The sequence below is a fragment of the Hyperolius riggenbachi genome, chromosome 6 (assembly GCF_040937935.1).
Source record: "Hyperolius riggenbachi isolate aHypRig1 chromosome 6, aHypRig1.pri, whole genome shotgun sequence".
In the NCBI taxonomy this organism is placed as follows: domain Eukaryota; kingdom Metazoa; phylum Chordata; class Amphibia; order Anura; family Hyperoliidae; genus Hyperolius; species Hyperolius riggenbachi.
Genome location: NC_090651.1, coordinates 326,188,303 through 326,204,238, shown reverse-complemented (window position 1 = coordinate 326,204,238; position 15,936 = coordinate 326,188,303). Strand labels below are relative to the sequence as shown.

The 15,936-nt window shown below is 48.2% G+C and overlaps 1 protein-coding gene across 1 annotated transcript in view; it reads left to right on the top strand.

The window, feature by feature from the left end:
• The window catches only part of LOC137522198 (carcinoembryonic antigen-related cell adhesion molecule 5-like), a 75,681-nt gene that overhangs the window by 8,448 nt on the left and 51,297 nt on the right, over nt 1–15,936 (top strand). The window contains exons 3-4 of the mRNA XM_068242229.1: nt 280–546; nt 4,154–4,411. Coding sequence (XP_068098330.1) covers nt 280–546; nt 4,154–4,411 — 525 coding nt within the window. The remainder of the gene's footprint in view (nt 1–279; nt 547–4,153; nt 4,412–15,936) is intronic.

The following is a 15,936-nucleotide window of genomic DNA, read 5'->3' as shown; positions in this document are numbered from 1 at the left end:
TATTTTTCAAACGTTCCCTTTCTCTAACCAGCTCATCCAGAATATTCTCATCATTACCTTGTTTATGCTGCTGTTCCAAGTTGGCTATATTATACAATACAATTTTCGTCTCTCTATCCTTTTCCCTCTTTCTCTTAGCACCTTTCTGGATGAATTATCGTAATTTTGGGAATTATGTGAAATTTATAGTATATTGTAATTAAGTCATTACGCTCATCACTAGGTACTAGTTCTTCAAGAGCAAGTGTTCATTTTAATAAGTTATATTTTAAATCACAGATCCTGTTACAAACCCAGTTATATCAGTATCCAGTCTTGTGTCAAAAGAAAATGACCCCATCAAATTCACATGTGACTCATCTAATGCTAAGAGGATAACATGGAGTAAAAGTGGTTCTGCTGTACCCACCAGAGCTACCTTATCACCAGATAACAGGACCATCACCTTCCCCAGGCTTATCCGTACAGACTCTGGAGACTATCGGTGTGAGGCTGAAAACCTCATCACTAAGAGGATCAGCGATCCCTACAAACTAACAGTAGCCTGTGAGTACTGAATATCTGCATCCTGCTTGGACTAAATATGGTGACCCATATAATCAAGGTGATATTAAAGGTTTTAGCAGCAAGATAAGGAGTGGCAGAATGGTGTGTGAATATGACCTAAAAGGGCATCTGTGATCTAGCTCTAAAACTAGATAGTGAAAACTGAAGGATGAAGGATGGCAAGTGTAGGCAGGGGATCACCAGTGCAGGGAGAGAATGGGGAATGCAGGAAGAGGATGGTGAGTGCAGGAAGAGGATGGCGAGTGCAAGCAGAGGATGGTCAATGCAGGCAGATAATAGCAAGTGCAGGCAGAGGATGGCGAGTGCAGGCAGAGGATAGTGAGTGCAGGCAGGGGAAGGCGAGTGCAGGTAGAGGATACTCAGTGCACGCAGAGAATAGCAAGTGCAGGTAGAGGATGGATAGTGCAGGCAGAGGTTGGCGAGTGCAGGCAGATGATGATGAGAGCCAGTAGAGGATGGTGATTTCAGATGGAGGATGGCAAGTGCAGGCAAAGGATGGCGAGTGCAGGCAGAGGATGGCAAGTGCAGGCAGAGGATGGCGAGTGCAGGCAGATGATGGTGAGAGCCTGTAGAGGATGGCGAGTGCACATGGAGGATGGCAAGTGCAGGCAGAGGATGGGGAATGCAGGCAGAGGATGTCAAGTGCAGGCAGAGGATGGCGAGTGCAGGCAGAGGATGGTGAGTGCAGGCAGAGGATGGCAAGTGCAGGCAGCGGATGGCGAGTGCAGGCAGAGGATAGCGAGTGCAGGCCGAGGATGGTGAGAGCCAGTAGAGGATGGCGAGTGCCAATGGACGATGGCAAGTGCAGGCAGGCAATGGAGAGTGCAGGCATGAGATGGCAAGTGCAGGCTGAGGATGGTGAGTGCAGGCAGATGATGGTGAGAAGAAAAACACCCCATCCTGAGGTGCTGGAATCACGAGCAGCGAATCAGAAATAAAAAGTAGTATCCGCTCTCTCCGACAGGAAGATGGAACAAGATGGAATAAAAAGGCTGACATGTTTCAGACAGCAATGTCCTTACTCATAGCCCCAGATGATAGTGAGAGCAGGTAGAGAATTGCGAGTGCAGATGGAGGATGGATAGTGCAGGAAGAGGATGGTGAGTGCAGATGGAGGATGGCTAGTGCAGATGGAGGATGGCTAGTGCAGGAAGAGGATGGTGAGTGCAGATGGAGGATGGTGATGAGTGCAGGCAGAGGGTGGCGAGTGCGGGCAGAGAATCGTGATTGCAGTCAGAGGATGGTGAGTGCAGATGGAGGATGGTGATGAGTTCAGGCAGAGGGTGGCAAGTGCAGGCAGAGGGTGGCGAGTGCAGGCAGAGGGTGGCGAGTGCAGGCAGAGGCTGGTAAGTGCAGGTAGAGGGTGGCAAGTGCAGGCAGAGAATCGTGATTGCAGACAAAGGATGGTGAGTGCAGATGGATGATGGTGATGAGTGCAGGCAGAGAATCGTGAGTGCAGGCAGAGGATGGTGATGAGCAGTGGCGTAGCAATAGGGGTTGCAGAGGTAGCGACCGCATGGAGGCCCCAAGGGGCTCTTCCTCAACCAAAGTATTAGCTGTTTATTGGTCCTGTGGTGGTAATATTCACTTCTATAGAGGCTTTGAATAGTAGTAATCATTAACAAACTGTTCCCCACCCACTTCTTACATCTCTGACACTGTGGATGACCTTAGCAGGTTTTGTTGCGTCGTATCAAGTGTTACATATAGAGTGCTTGGGGGGACCCAATGTAAAACTCACACCGGGGCCCATAGCTCCATAGCTACGCCACTGGTGATGAGTGCAGGCAGGGGGTGGCGAGTGCAGGCAGAGGGTGGCGAGTGCAGGCAGAGGATGGCGCGTGCAGGCAGAGAATGGCGAGTGCAGGCAGAGGATGGCGAGTGCAGGCAGAGAATGGTGAGTGCAGGCAGAGGATGGTGAGTGCAGGCAGAGGATGGTGAGTGCAGGCAGAGGATGGTGCGTGCAGGCAGAGGATGGTGAGTGCAGGCAGAGGATGGTGAGTGCAGGCAGAGGATGGTGAGTGAAGGCAGAGGGTGGTGTGTGCAGGCAGAGGATGGTGAGTGCAGGCAGGGGATGGTGAGTGCAGGCAGGGGATGGTGAGTGCAGGCAGGGGGTGGTGAGTGCAGGAAGAGGATGGTGAGTGCAGGCAGAGGATGGTGAGTGCAGGCAGAGGATGGTAAGTGCAGGCAGAGGATGGTAAGTGCAGGCAGAGGATGGTGAGTGAAGGCAGAGGGTGGTGTGTGCCAGCAGGGGATGGCGAGTGCAGGCAGAGGGTGGTGTGTTTAGGGAGAGGGTGGTGAGTGCAGGCAGAGGATGGTGAGTGCAGGCAGAGGATGGTGAGTGCAGGCAGAGGATGGCAAGTGCAGGCAGAGGGTGGTGTGTTCAGGGAGAGGGTGGTGAGTGCAGGCAGGGGATGGTGAGTGCAGGCAGGGGGTGGTGAGGGCAGGCAGGGGATGGTGTGTGCAGGCAGAGGATGGTGAGTGCAGGCAGAGGATGGTGAGTGCAGGCAGAGGGTGGTGTGTTCAGGGAGAGGGTGGTGAGTGCAGGCAGGGGATGGTGAGTGCAGGCAGGGGGTGGTGAGGGCAGGCAGGGGATGGTGTGTGCAGGCAGAGGATGGTGAGTGCAGGCAGAGGATGGTGAAGGCAGGCAGGGGATGGTGAGTGCAGGCAGGGGATGGTGAGGGCAGGCAGGGGATGGTGTGTGCAGGCAGAGGATGGTGAGTGCAGGCAGAGGATGGTGAGTGCAGGCAGGGGATGGTGAGTGCAGGCAGAGGATGGTGAGGGCAGGCAGGGGATGGTGTGTGCAGGCAAAGGATGGTGAGTGCAGGCAGAGGATGGTGAGGGCAGGCAGGGGATGGTGTGTGCAGGCAGAGGATGGTGAGTGCAGGCAGAGGATGGTGAGTGCAGGCAGAGGATGGTGAGTGCAGGCAGGGGATGGTGAGTGCAGGCAGGGGATGGTGAGTGCAGGCAGGGGATGGTGAATGCAGGCAGGGGATGGTGAGTGCAGGCAGGGGATGGTGAGTGCAGGCAGAGGGTGGTGAGTGCAGGCAGAGGGTGGTGAGTGCAGGCAGAGGGTGGTGTTTGCAGGTAGAAATGGAGACTTAATTTTCAAACGTTGTGCTATAGGATCTGCTCTGTAAAAATGATTACAGCTATGGTGGTCTGTTGAAGTCTAATATTTCCAACACACTACTGTGACTTTATAGACTTCCTGAACTGTGAAAGGTGCAAAAAAAAAAATAAAAAAACTGTGTATGGCACTACTTGTTTCTTTTTTTTTCTTTTTTTTTTAAGAGCGGTTGTGAAATGTGACAGCGTGAAATAACATTTTACATGTCCTACTTGTGACACTGAAGATTCATTTTTACACTAACAGCAAACATGAATTTATCATGAAGAAAACATCTACAAAAATGTATGCAAATTGTTTTGCAATGCTTGTACATGGTGTCCACAGGACATAATGGCAAGTATTCATATGTCAATTATGGCCTGAAAGCCTGTGTAGCTGTACAGAGATGTGTGTTGTGGTGTTTTGGGGAATGGGTTTCTTCTTCATATGTTATTACTTTTCACTTTATGCCAGACGGCCCTGAAAATGTGACCATCACAGGACCCTCACAAGTGACTGCTGGATCCAACATCTCACTGACTTGCATCTCGGATTCTGTCCCCCCACCCAGCTACACCTGGAGGTTCAATGGAAAAATACTGACCCACTCTCCAAATCACACTCTCCATATTGAAAATGTCAGTGTGATAAATGAGGGAAATTATACCTGCGAAGCGACCAACTCAGTAACAAAGCATTCTGATGCCAGCTCCATCTACGTCACTGTGAAAGGTAAGACTTTGCAAACGTTCAAGTGTGACTCAACATGCATGGGTCAATCCTATACGATAAAATGCAAGTGTCCCTGCAACATCAACTGAATGGTTGTGTGTCCCTTGCTTTTTTGTACTGAGCATGTGCGCAAGGCAGTTACGACACAGGGCCGGATCTGACAGTTTGCTGTCTGTGGTTCACAGAGGTTCTCAATGCATTGTGGGAAAGAACAGCTTTTTCCAACTGCCAAGCAAGCAGCTCCCTGTGTGCATATATTTCAGACAGTGGTGGGAAACGAGCAAGTGGGACACGTATGTGCGCGCACTGCGGGGGGTAGCGGCTGTGACCTAGCGCCCGTTTTGTAACGGACGGGCCTTTTTACTAGTTACATATAAATACTTCCAAGACAATTATATGCATTACAAAATGTCAGCAAACATTACAAAAGGAAGGTCTCTGTCTTTTCTTCACCTTTTGCAGTTAGCTGAATAACAACTGTAATACTAAGAGGGCGTGGCTATAAGTCATAAGTGGGCATGGCTGCACATGGGTTGTGAGCAGCGATTTGGCATTCTATACCCCTGTAGCTATGAGTAATCCAACAGTCCAATAACTGTATCTTGATTCTAAAGAAAAAGGGGACTTGAATACAAGCATATGGGACTGTTCTCTTCACCAAACACTGGGTGGTTGTCATGGCTTATTTGTAGCTTTAAAAAAGGACTATATGAACTGATGCAATCTCAAAAGAGGCAGAAAAAGTCTCTGAAAAAGCTTTATTGACACATGTAGAAAAACATCAAAGACACACGATTCTTCAATATCACAGTGATAGGTCTTGAAAGCACATAAGATTGATTTGAATCAACAAACGGTTGTAGCTTTACGGGTATTTGACTTCAAGGCTACGACACATGTTCGTTTCGGGCTTTTATATAAAATTGTATGCGTCCTTCATCAGGCCGTGATACCCAATTCTGTGTAGCTCAACCAAGAACAAGAAGACCAATCTGGCGTCAAGAGCCATATACTGGGGGGTGTCTGTACTCACCAGACACACTAAACCTTCCCAACGGCTGTAATGAGGTGCTGCAAGGTGGGAACTTATGTGCTTTCAAGACCTATCACTGTGATATTGAAGAATCGTGTGTCTTTGATGTTTTTCTACATGTGTCAATAAAGCTTTTTCAGAGACTTTTTCTGCCTCTTTTGAGATTGCATCAGTTCATATAGTCCTTTTTTAAAGCTACAAATAAGTGTTAGTGGGCAAGGTGGATTGCCCTGAAAAAGGACTGTGTTTTGGATCCTTCACAATATAAAGGACTGTACCCCAAGATACTCTTTGTCAATGGTTGTCATGGCTGACAGGAAGCATTATTTAGCATGTTTACAAAGGCTGGCTGGTGGCTGCAGACTGTCCCGGAACAATAATTTTATTGACACTATATTTTAAACGACATTGGCCTTGATTCATAGAGCACGTAGTAAATGTAAAATGCTCGGTAAATCACCACATTTTAGACTTTTGTGTGCTAATTTATAAAAATGTTCACAGGTGCGGTAGAAGTTTGGTAATCTATCGCTTCAACAGTGGCATAGCTAAGGAGCTGTGGGCCCTGATGCAAGTTTTACAATGGGGCCCCCTAAGCACTCTATACATAACAATTGATACAGCACACCAAAACTTGCCAATGGCAACTACAGTGTCAGAGGTGCAACAAGGGGATGGGAAACAGCTTGTTAATGATTACCACTATTCAAAGCATCTATAGAAGTGATTATTATGAGCACAGGACCAATAGAGAGCTAATACTGTAGTTAACGGAGGGCACTTCATGGCCCTTCTGGCCCAAAGGCCCTGATGCGGCCACAACCTCTGCAACCCCTATTGCTACGCCCCTGCGCTTCAATAGACAAAAACTCCATGCAGTGAGGGCATTACAATAGTAAGTGACACCCCAACATCCCTTTAGATGTACATGTGGTGGGATGTGGGTGTCAGGGCACCCTCTGGAAAAAGGCACAGGAGACAAAAAGGAAACCCAATGGTGTAGTATGTCAAGGCAAATATGGTAAATGTGAAAGTAAAGAACTACTCACAAAGGTGGGTTGCAGAGGGGCAACCGACCACAGGAAGCAGGTGAAGACAATAAACCCAACTCCACCCGTGGAGGTCACCGGGTACCTGGATGCGGTCGCTCTCTTTGTAGAAAGAAGGGAAACAGATATCCACCATGGTGAAACCACGGGTACTCTGTCTCCACCTCTCAAACGGGTGTCGTGTGGGGGTATGGAGTGCACTATATAGGTAAAAGAGGCGCCCTGGTGTATAATAAAAGCATTTAAGAACAGTTTAAAATCGACAAGAAATTGAGGTAGTTTACCTCAGTGACGAAAAACCTTTGTATTAACAAAAGATTTTATTAGTGATAGCACAGGCAACGCGTTTCATGGGTCCAAGCCCGCGTCCTCAGGCCAATATCAGTGCCTACATTTACAGAAAAGAAACTCCTCAATATACTAGTACTTTAACATTATATACATAAACATACAAATATAGTACGAAAATATTATCATTATTATTATTAATGCTGCGTTATGCAATTTAATTTGGAGTCTGTTCCTATATTTCAAGCATTGATTCTTAGTAAATGCTTTTGTATGGATTATAGGTCATAGATATTAATATTAATATTAGATATTATCTATATATGTTTATCTATCTATCTATATATATAATAGAGTAAGTGCCTCAACCTTCAAGCAAGAAGAAGAAGTAGTGCCCTGCCCCCTGGGCCGGTCCAAGCAAAAAGAAGGGTCTGGTCCAAGCAAGAAGAAGAAGAAGTAGTGTCATATCAAACCAAGGGCAAAGATAGATAATTTGCATATTCAGTAGCAGTGCATTGTGGGTAACCACAAATGTTCACTTATAGCTGAATTATTGCAGATTTGCTTCTGTTTTAAGAAGGAGGATTACTCCAAGCTTTGTTTTTTTTAGTAGCAGGGCTTTTTGGTCCCTTTTATCTCCCTATACATTCTTAGAAGTTTGGGTCACCCTGAGCTGCTTGGTTACTCTGTTGTACTGGTCCAAGCCCTATCTCATACAGCCATATTGATCCATGCCATGTACAGATGAGGATCAAACATCTGAAATAGGCTGTCACATGTGGGTTTGATATGACTGTGTAAAACTTAAAGAGAATCTGTATTGTTAAAATCGCACAAAAGTAAACATACCAGTGCGTTAGGGGACATCTCCTATTATCCTCTGTCACAATTTTGCCGCTCCTCGCCGCATTAAAAGTGGTTAAAAACAGTTTTTAAAAGTTTGTTTGTAAACAAACAAAATGGCCACCAAAACAGGAAGTAGATTGATGTACAGTATGTCCACACATAGAAAATACATCCATACATAAGCAGGCTGTATACAGCCATCCTTTTGAATCTCAAGAGATCATTTGTGTGTTTCTTTCCCCCTGCAGCTATCTTCCACTGAAGTGTCAGGCTATTTCTTCCTGCAGAGTGCAGACAGCTGTGCCTGTATGTAATTCCTCAGTATGTGAAAGCCCAGCCAGCTCAGAGGAGGATTTATCCAGCTTGTAAAAGATAATAGAACAGAGAGAAGCTGCACTAATCTAAATATCACACAGGCAGTGTGCAGAGAGGGGCATGGATGAGGGAGTTCATAGCAGAACCACAACACTGAAGAACTTGGCAGCCTTCCAGACACAGGCCTGACAAGTCTGACAAGAGAGAGATAAGTTGATTTATTACAGAGATGGTGATAGTAGAACGTGCTGCAGTAAGCCAGAACACATTAGAATAGCTTTTGGAACTTGTAGGATGATAAAAAACAGGATGCAATTTTTGTTACGGAGTCTCTTTAAAGCTATAGGCTTGCTTGACTTACTAAGGGTGAAAAGGAATAATTTGCATATTTAGTAGTGGTGCATTGTGGGTAATCACAAATGTTCACTTATAGCTGAATTATTGCAGATTTTCTTCTGTTTTAAGAAGGCAAATTACACCAAGCTTTGATTTTTTTTAGTAGGAGGTCTTTTTTGGTCCCTTTTATCCACCTATACATTCCGAGTGGTTTGGGTCACCCTGAGCTGCTTAGTTACTCTGTTGTACTGGTCCAAGCCCTATCTCATACAGCTGTATCAATCATTGCCATGTACAGATGAGGACCAAAAGTCTGAAACAGGCTGTCTACATGTGGGTTTGATATGACTGTGTAAAATTTAAAGCTATAGGCTTGCTATACACCAGTGGCTCTGGATGCTTGCTTGGCTTACTAAGGGTGAAAAGGAATTATTTGCATATTTAGTAGCAGTGGATTTGGTGGTAACCACAAATGTTCACTTATAGCTGAATTATTGCATATTTCCTTCTGTTTTAGGAAGGCAAATTACACCAAGCTTTGCTTTTTTTTAGTAGGAGGTCTTTTTTGGTCCCTTTTATCCCCCTATACATTCTTAGTACATTGGGTCACCCTGAGCTGCTTGGTTACTCTGTTGTACGGGTTCAAGCCCTATCTCATACAGCTGTATCAATCCCTGCCATGTACTGATGAGGGCCAAAAGTCTGAAACAGGCTGTCTTCATGTGGGTTTGATATGACTGTGTAAAATTTAAAGCTATATGCTTGCTATACACCAGCAGCTCTGGTTGCTTGCTTGGCTTACCAAGGGGGGAAAGGGGTAATTTGCATATTTAGTAGCAGTGCATTGTGGGTAACCACAAATGTTCACTTATATAGCTGAATTATTGCAGATTACCTTCTGTTTTAAAAAGGCAAATTACACCAATACAGTGTGCACCATTGCAGGAAGTGACAACAGTGGAACACACGATGGAACACGGAAGAGGTGAGTCATCCCTGCCCGCTGTCTCTTACTAATAGTGGCGGCTGCTACTGTGCTTAAGCAGGAGGGGGACCAAGGTAAGGGGGGGGGGGGGGGTGGTTCCTGCTGAGCTTAAGCAGGAGGGGGAGTGCACATGGGGGACCCAGGTGAGTGGGGGGTGTTTCCTGCTGAGCTTAAGCAGGAGGGGGAGTGCACATGGGGGACCCAGGTGAGTGGGGGGTGTTTCCTGCTGAGCTTAAGCAGGAGGGGGAGTGCACATGGGGGACCCAGGTGAGGGGGGGTTCCTGCTGAGCTTAAGCAGGAGGGGGAGTGCACATGGGGGACCCAGGTAAGGGGGCGGGAGTGCACATGGGGACCCAGGTAAGGGGGCGGGAGTGCACATGGGGACCCAGGTAAGGGGGGGGAAGTGCACATGGGGACCCAGGTAAGGGGGAGGGGGTTCCTGCTGAGCTTAAGCTGGATGTAGAGCACACATGGGGGACCCAGTTCCCCGCCACTGTGCCCAATACCCCCTTCCTGCTCTCTACACTCTTATGCGGCGTATGCTACGCCGCGGGTCGGCTAGTACTAGATATTAAGGATATTTGCACTTATTTCAATGAATAGTAGTATTTGTGCGCCATAGGTGCACAAATAAATAAATCAATAATTGGTACTAATAACCATATTTAAGTTGCATGTATGAATAAGTAAAATTCAAAGGATACCATAAAACACACTTATCTTGCTTAAATCTAGGAATGCATAAAATACTAGGACTACTAATAGGGACTAATATCATAATACCTTGTTATATATAATAATAAAAATTGTACTAGAAAGACTTGGCCAGCTACATGAAATCAGGGGACATACCTTAGGGAACGCTGGGCTCAATGGGCTGCGCTTACCTATATGTTAAAAAGTTAGCCAGTCACTGATGTATAAAAACAGCATAGTGCATAATATCAGGATTTGTCAGCAGGGGGAGCGATGTATCCGCAGGATAAAAATGGAAAGAAAATACAAGAAGAGGGTTTACTTACCAAACTAAGCAAACTAAGTTAAGCAAACTTTTGTTTTTCTTAACATCTTAGTAAGGGGCTTTTAGGACCATTGTAGTCCCTTACACCAGTGCTGGGCCGAAATTACGCATTAGCGTAATTACGCATCGTAATTCACTACAAATGCGCCGTAAGCGTTACGTGTAAGGTTACGGTATTACGCGTAATTAATTACGCGTAGACCGTGGGTTACGTTTTACGCGTAACAAATTACGCGTAAGACAGTAAACTCCCATTGAAATTACACAGTCTGCCGTAATCGCGTAATATTACGCTCCCGTATAATATAAAAAAGCCGCCGACTTTAAGGGTTAATAGCAAAGCCCCCTTAAGTGCTAAGAGCCTCAAATTTGGAGAATATATTAAGGAGATCAGAAGGAATAAGAGGAAAAAAATTTTTTTCAAAAAGACTTTATAGTTTTTGAGAAAATCGATGTTAAAGTTTCAAAGGAAAAATAGATACATTTAAAAACCCGCCGACTTTAACGGTTAATAGCAAAGCCTGCTTAAAATTTAGAAACACCAAATTTACAGGGTATATTAAGGGGATCAGTGGGAATAAGAGGAAAAAAATTTTTTTCAAAAAGACCTTATAGTTTTTGAGATAATCGATTTTTAAGTTTCAAGGGCAAAAATGTCTTTTAAATGCGGAAAATGTCAGTTTTTTTTGCACAGGTAACAATAGTGTTTTATTTTCATAGATTCCCCCAAGTGGGAAGAGTTTTACTTACTTCGTTCTGAGTGTGGGAAATATTAAAAAAAAAAAACGACGTGGGGTCCCCCCTCCCAGACCTCTTTAACCCCTTGTCCCCCATGCAGACTGGGATAGCCAGAATGCGGAGCACCGGCCGCGTGGGGCTCCGCACCCTGACTATACCAGCCCGCATGGTCCATGGATTGGGGGGTCTCGGAAGGGGAGGGGCAGCCAAGCTTTCCCCTCCCCCTCCGAGCCCTTGTCCAATCCAAGGACAAGGGGCTCTTCTCCACCTCCGATGGGCGGTGGAGGTGGAGGCCGCGATTTCCTGGGGGGGAGGTTCATGGTGGCATCTGGGAGTCCCCTTTAAAAGGGGGTCCCCCAGATGCCCACCCCCCCTCCCAGGAGAAATGAGTATAGAGGTACTTGTACCCCTTACCCATTTCCTTTAAGAGTTAAAAGTAAATAAACACACAGACACTTTGAAAAAGTATTTTAATTGAACAAAAAACATAACCACGAAAAAAGTCCTTTAATATTCTTAATTAACCATTAATACTTACCTGTCCCTTTAAAAGCCAGTTCCCACGCAATATCCTCGGAAATATACTAATCAGTTACAATGTAACAAAGCTATTACAATGTAACAACTTTGTTACTTTGTAACACCACCGCACCCGACGTCACTCGCCGCCACCGCCGCGTCTGCGCTGACCCGACAGAGCTCTGAGCTATATAGCTCAGAGCTCCCTAAGCATCTTTGTATTTGGGCTCCAAGGAGCCCCATTGGTCCTTAGCAGACCAATGGGGTTCCTTTAAATCAGAAGGAACCCCATTGGTCTGCTAAGGACCAATGGGGCTCCTTGGAGCCCAAATACAAAGATGCTAAGAGAGCTCTGAGCTATATAGCTCAGCAGGGCCGAGCCTGGGCGGGTGCTGCGGGTGCAAGGCACCCAGGCGCCTGCCTCTGAGAGGCGCCGCCCGGCCGCCGCTCTCCCCCTGTGGCCGCCGCTCGCTCGCTCCCTCCCTCCCTCTAGCCGCCGGCGCCGCGTCAGACCTCGATCAGGCGGGCGGGCGCTAGGACCTAGCACGCCGCACTGATATGCGGAAGTGACATCACTTCCGCATATAGAGCGGGTGCGCCTGGCGCCTTCTTACTGGTCGGGTCGCCTGCTGATTGAGGTCTGAAGCTGCTGCAAGGTGAGGAGGGAGCGGCGGCGGCAGAGGCAGCAGCGGCGGGAGGGGAGGATTGGGTGCGCTCCTGTCACTACCTAAACAGGGACCCTATACCCCCTGGCTACCTATCCTGGGCACATATTACCCCCTGGCTACCTATCCTGGGCACATATACCCCCTGGCTACCTATCCTGGGCACATATTACCCCCTGGCTACCTATCCTGGGCACATATTACCCCCTGGCTACCTATCCTGGGCACATATACCCCCTGGCTACCTATCCTGGGCACATATTACCCCCTGGCTACCTATCCTGGGCACATATTACCCCCTGGCTACCTATCCTGGGCACATATTACCCTCTGGCTACCTATCCTGGGCACATATTACCCCCTGGCTACCTATCCTGGGCACATATTACCCCCTGGCTACCTATCCTGGGCACATATACCCCCTGGCTACCTATCCTGGGCACATATACCCCCTGGCTACCTATCCTGGGCACATATACCCCCTGGCTACCTATCCTGGGCACATATACCCCCTGGCTACCTATCCTGGGCACATATACCCCCTGGCTACCTATCCTGGGCACATATACCCCCTGGCTACCTATCCTGGGCACATATTACCCTCTGGCTACCTATCCTGGGCACATATTACCCCCTGGCTACCTATCCTGGGCACATATTACCCCCTGGCTACCTATCCTGGGTACATATTACCCCCTGGCTACCTATCCTGGGCACATATTACCCCCTGGCTACCTATCCTGGGCACATATTACCCTCTGGCTACCTATCCTGGGCACATATTACCCCCTGGCTACCTATCCTGGGCACATATTACCCTCTGGCTACCTATCCTGGGCACATATTACCCCCTGGCTACCTATCCTGGGCACATATTACCCCCTGGCTACCTATCCTGGGCACATATTACCCCCTGGCTACCTATCCTGGGCACATAATACCCCCTGGCTACCTATCCTGGGCACATAATACCCCCTGGCTACCTATCCTGGGCACATATACCCCCTGGCTACCTATCCTGGGCACATATACCCCCTGGCTACCTATCCTGGGCACATATACCCCCTGGCTACCTATCCTGGGCACATATACCCCCTGGCTACCTATCCTGGGCACATATACCCCCTGGCTACCTATCCTGGGCACATATTACCCCCTGGCTACCTATCCTGGGCACATAATACCCCCTGGCTACCTATCCTGGGCACATAATACCCCCTGGCTACCTATCCTGGGCACATAATACCCCCTGGCTACCTATCCTGGGCACATATACCCCCTGGCTACCTATCCTGGGCACATATACCCCCTGGCTACCTATCCTGGGCACATATACCCCCTGGCTACCTATCCTGGGCACATATACCCCCTGGCTACCTATCCTGGGCACATATACCCCCTGGCTACCTATCCTGGGCACATATACCCCCTGGCTACCTATCCTGGGCACATATACCCCCTGGCTACCTATCCTGGGCACATATACCCCCTGGCTACCTATCCTGGGCACATATACCCCCTGGCTACCTATCCTGGGCACATATTACCCCCTGGCTACCTATCCTGGGCACATATTACCCCCTGGCTACCTATCCTGGGCACATAATACCCCCTGGCTACCTATCCTGGGCACATAATACCCCCTGGCTACCTATCCTGGGCACATAATACCCCCTGGCTACCTATCCTGGGCACATATACCCCCTGGCTACCTATCCCGGGCACATATACCCCCTGGCTACCTATCCCGGGCACATATACCCCCTGGCTACCTATCCCGGGCACATATACCCCCTGGCTACCTATCCCGGGCACATATACCCCCTGGCTACCTATCCCGGGCACATATACCCCCTGGCTACCTATCCCGGGCACATATACCCCCTGGCTACATATCCTGGGGACACTGGCTGTTTGTCATTATGTGCATTTGCTGGTGAAAAGCAGTCTCTTGTTATGTGAATTTGCTGGTGAAAAGCAGTCTCTTGTTATGTGCATTTGCTGGTGAAAAGCAGTCTCTTGTTTTGTGCATTTGCTGGTGAAAAGCAGTCTCTTGTTATGTGCATTTGCTGGTGAAAAGCAGTCTCTTGTTATGTGCATTTGCTGGTGAAAAGCAGTCTCTTGTTATGTGCATTTGCTGGTGAAAAGCAGTCTCTTGTTATGTGCATTTGCTGGTGAAAAGCAGTCTCTCGTTATGTGCATTTACATGGGGAAAAGCAGTCTCTCGTTATGTGCATTTACATGGGGAAAAGCAGTCTCTCGTTATGTGCATTTACATGGGGAAAAGCAGTCTCTCGTTATGTGCATTTACATGGGGAAAAGCAGTCTCTCGTTATGTGCATTTACATGGGGAAAAGCTGTCTCTTATGTGCATTTAGTGGGGAATTTTTGTCAGTAAAAATAATCTTTTGTCAGTAAATTTTTAGGTATTTGTCAGTAAAAAATAACGTGAAAGGTTGGCAACACTGGCAGGCTGTGTGGCGCAACGGGAAAGATACAGGCAGCCCACCTTGGGCTTGGCAGGGGGGAGGAGCCGATGTCAGCGAGCGAGAGTAGGGTGGCCGCAGGCAGCCATAAATACGCAGTGTGTGACTGCGTCGCACTCGCAGAGCCTCTCAGCCTGAGTCAGTCCAGAGACTAGCAGACTGTCACTCGCAGGAAGCCAAAGCCAGCCAGGAGCAAGCCCATGGAAGAGGGGTAGGAATGGGGTATCACATGCATGCGTAAAGAGGTGGAAGGTGTGGGTGTGATTAGGAAGGACATGGGTGTGGTTATGTGGTTGGGCGTGGTTAATTTAACCACTCCCATAGGCGCCAGAGAAAATCTTGCACCCAGGTGCCAGGCACCCCAGGCTCACCCCTGTAGCTCAGAGCTCTGTCGGGTCAGTGCGGGACGCTAAGTCCCCGCCGCCTCCCGCTGTCAGCCCCGCCCACATCTGTCACCCACATGTCACCCACATGTGGGTGACATGTGGGTGACATGTGGAAGAGGCGGGGAGGACAGCGGGAGGCGGCGGGGACTTAGCGTCCCGCACGGACCCGACAGAGCTCTGAGCTATATAGCTCAGAGCTCTCTTAGCATCTTTGTATTTGGGCTCCAAGGAGCCCCATTGGTCCTTAGCAGACCAATGGGGTTCCTTCTGATTTAAAGGAACCCCATTGGTCTGCTAAGGACCAATGGGGCTCCTTGGAGCCCAAATACAAAGATGCTTAGGGAGCTCTGAGCTATATAGCTCAGAGCTCTGTCGGGTCAGCGCAGACGCGGCGGTGGCGGCGAGTGACGTCGGGTGTTACATTGTAATAGCTTTGTTACATTGTAACTGATTAGTATATTTCCGAGGATATTGCGTGGGAACTGGCTTTTAAAGGGACAGGTAAGTATTAATGGTTAATTAAGAATATTAAAGGACTTTTTTCGTGGTTATGTTTTTTGTTCAATTAAAATACTTTTTCAAAGTGTCTGTGTGTTTATTTACTTTTAACTCTTAAAGGAAATGGGTAAGGGGTACAAGTACCTCTATACTCATTTCTCCTGGGAGGGGGGGTGGGCATCTGGGGGACCCCTTTTTAAAGGGGACTCCCAGATGCCACCATGAACCTCCCCCCCAGGAAATCGCGGCCTCCACCTCCACTGCCCATCGGAGGTGGAGAAGAGCCCCTTGTCCTTGGATTGGACAAGGGCTCGGAGGGGGAGGGGAAAGCTTGGCTGCCCCTCCCCTTCCGAGACCCCC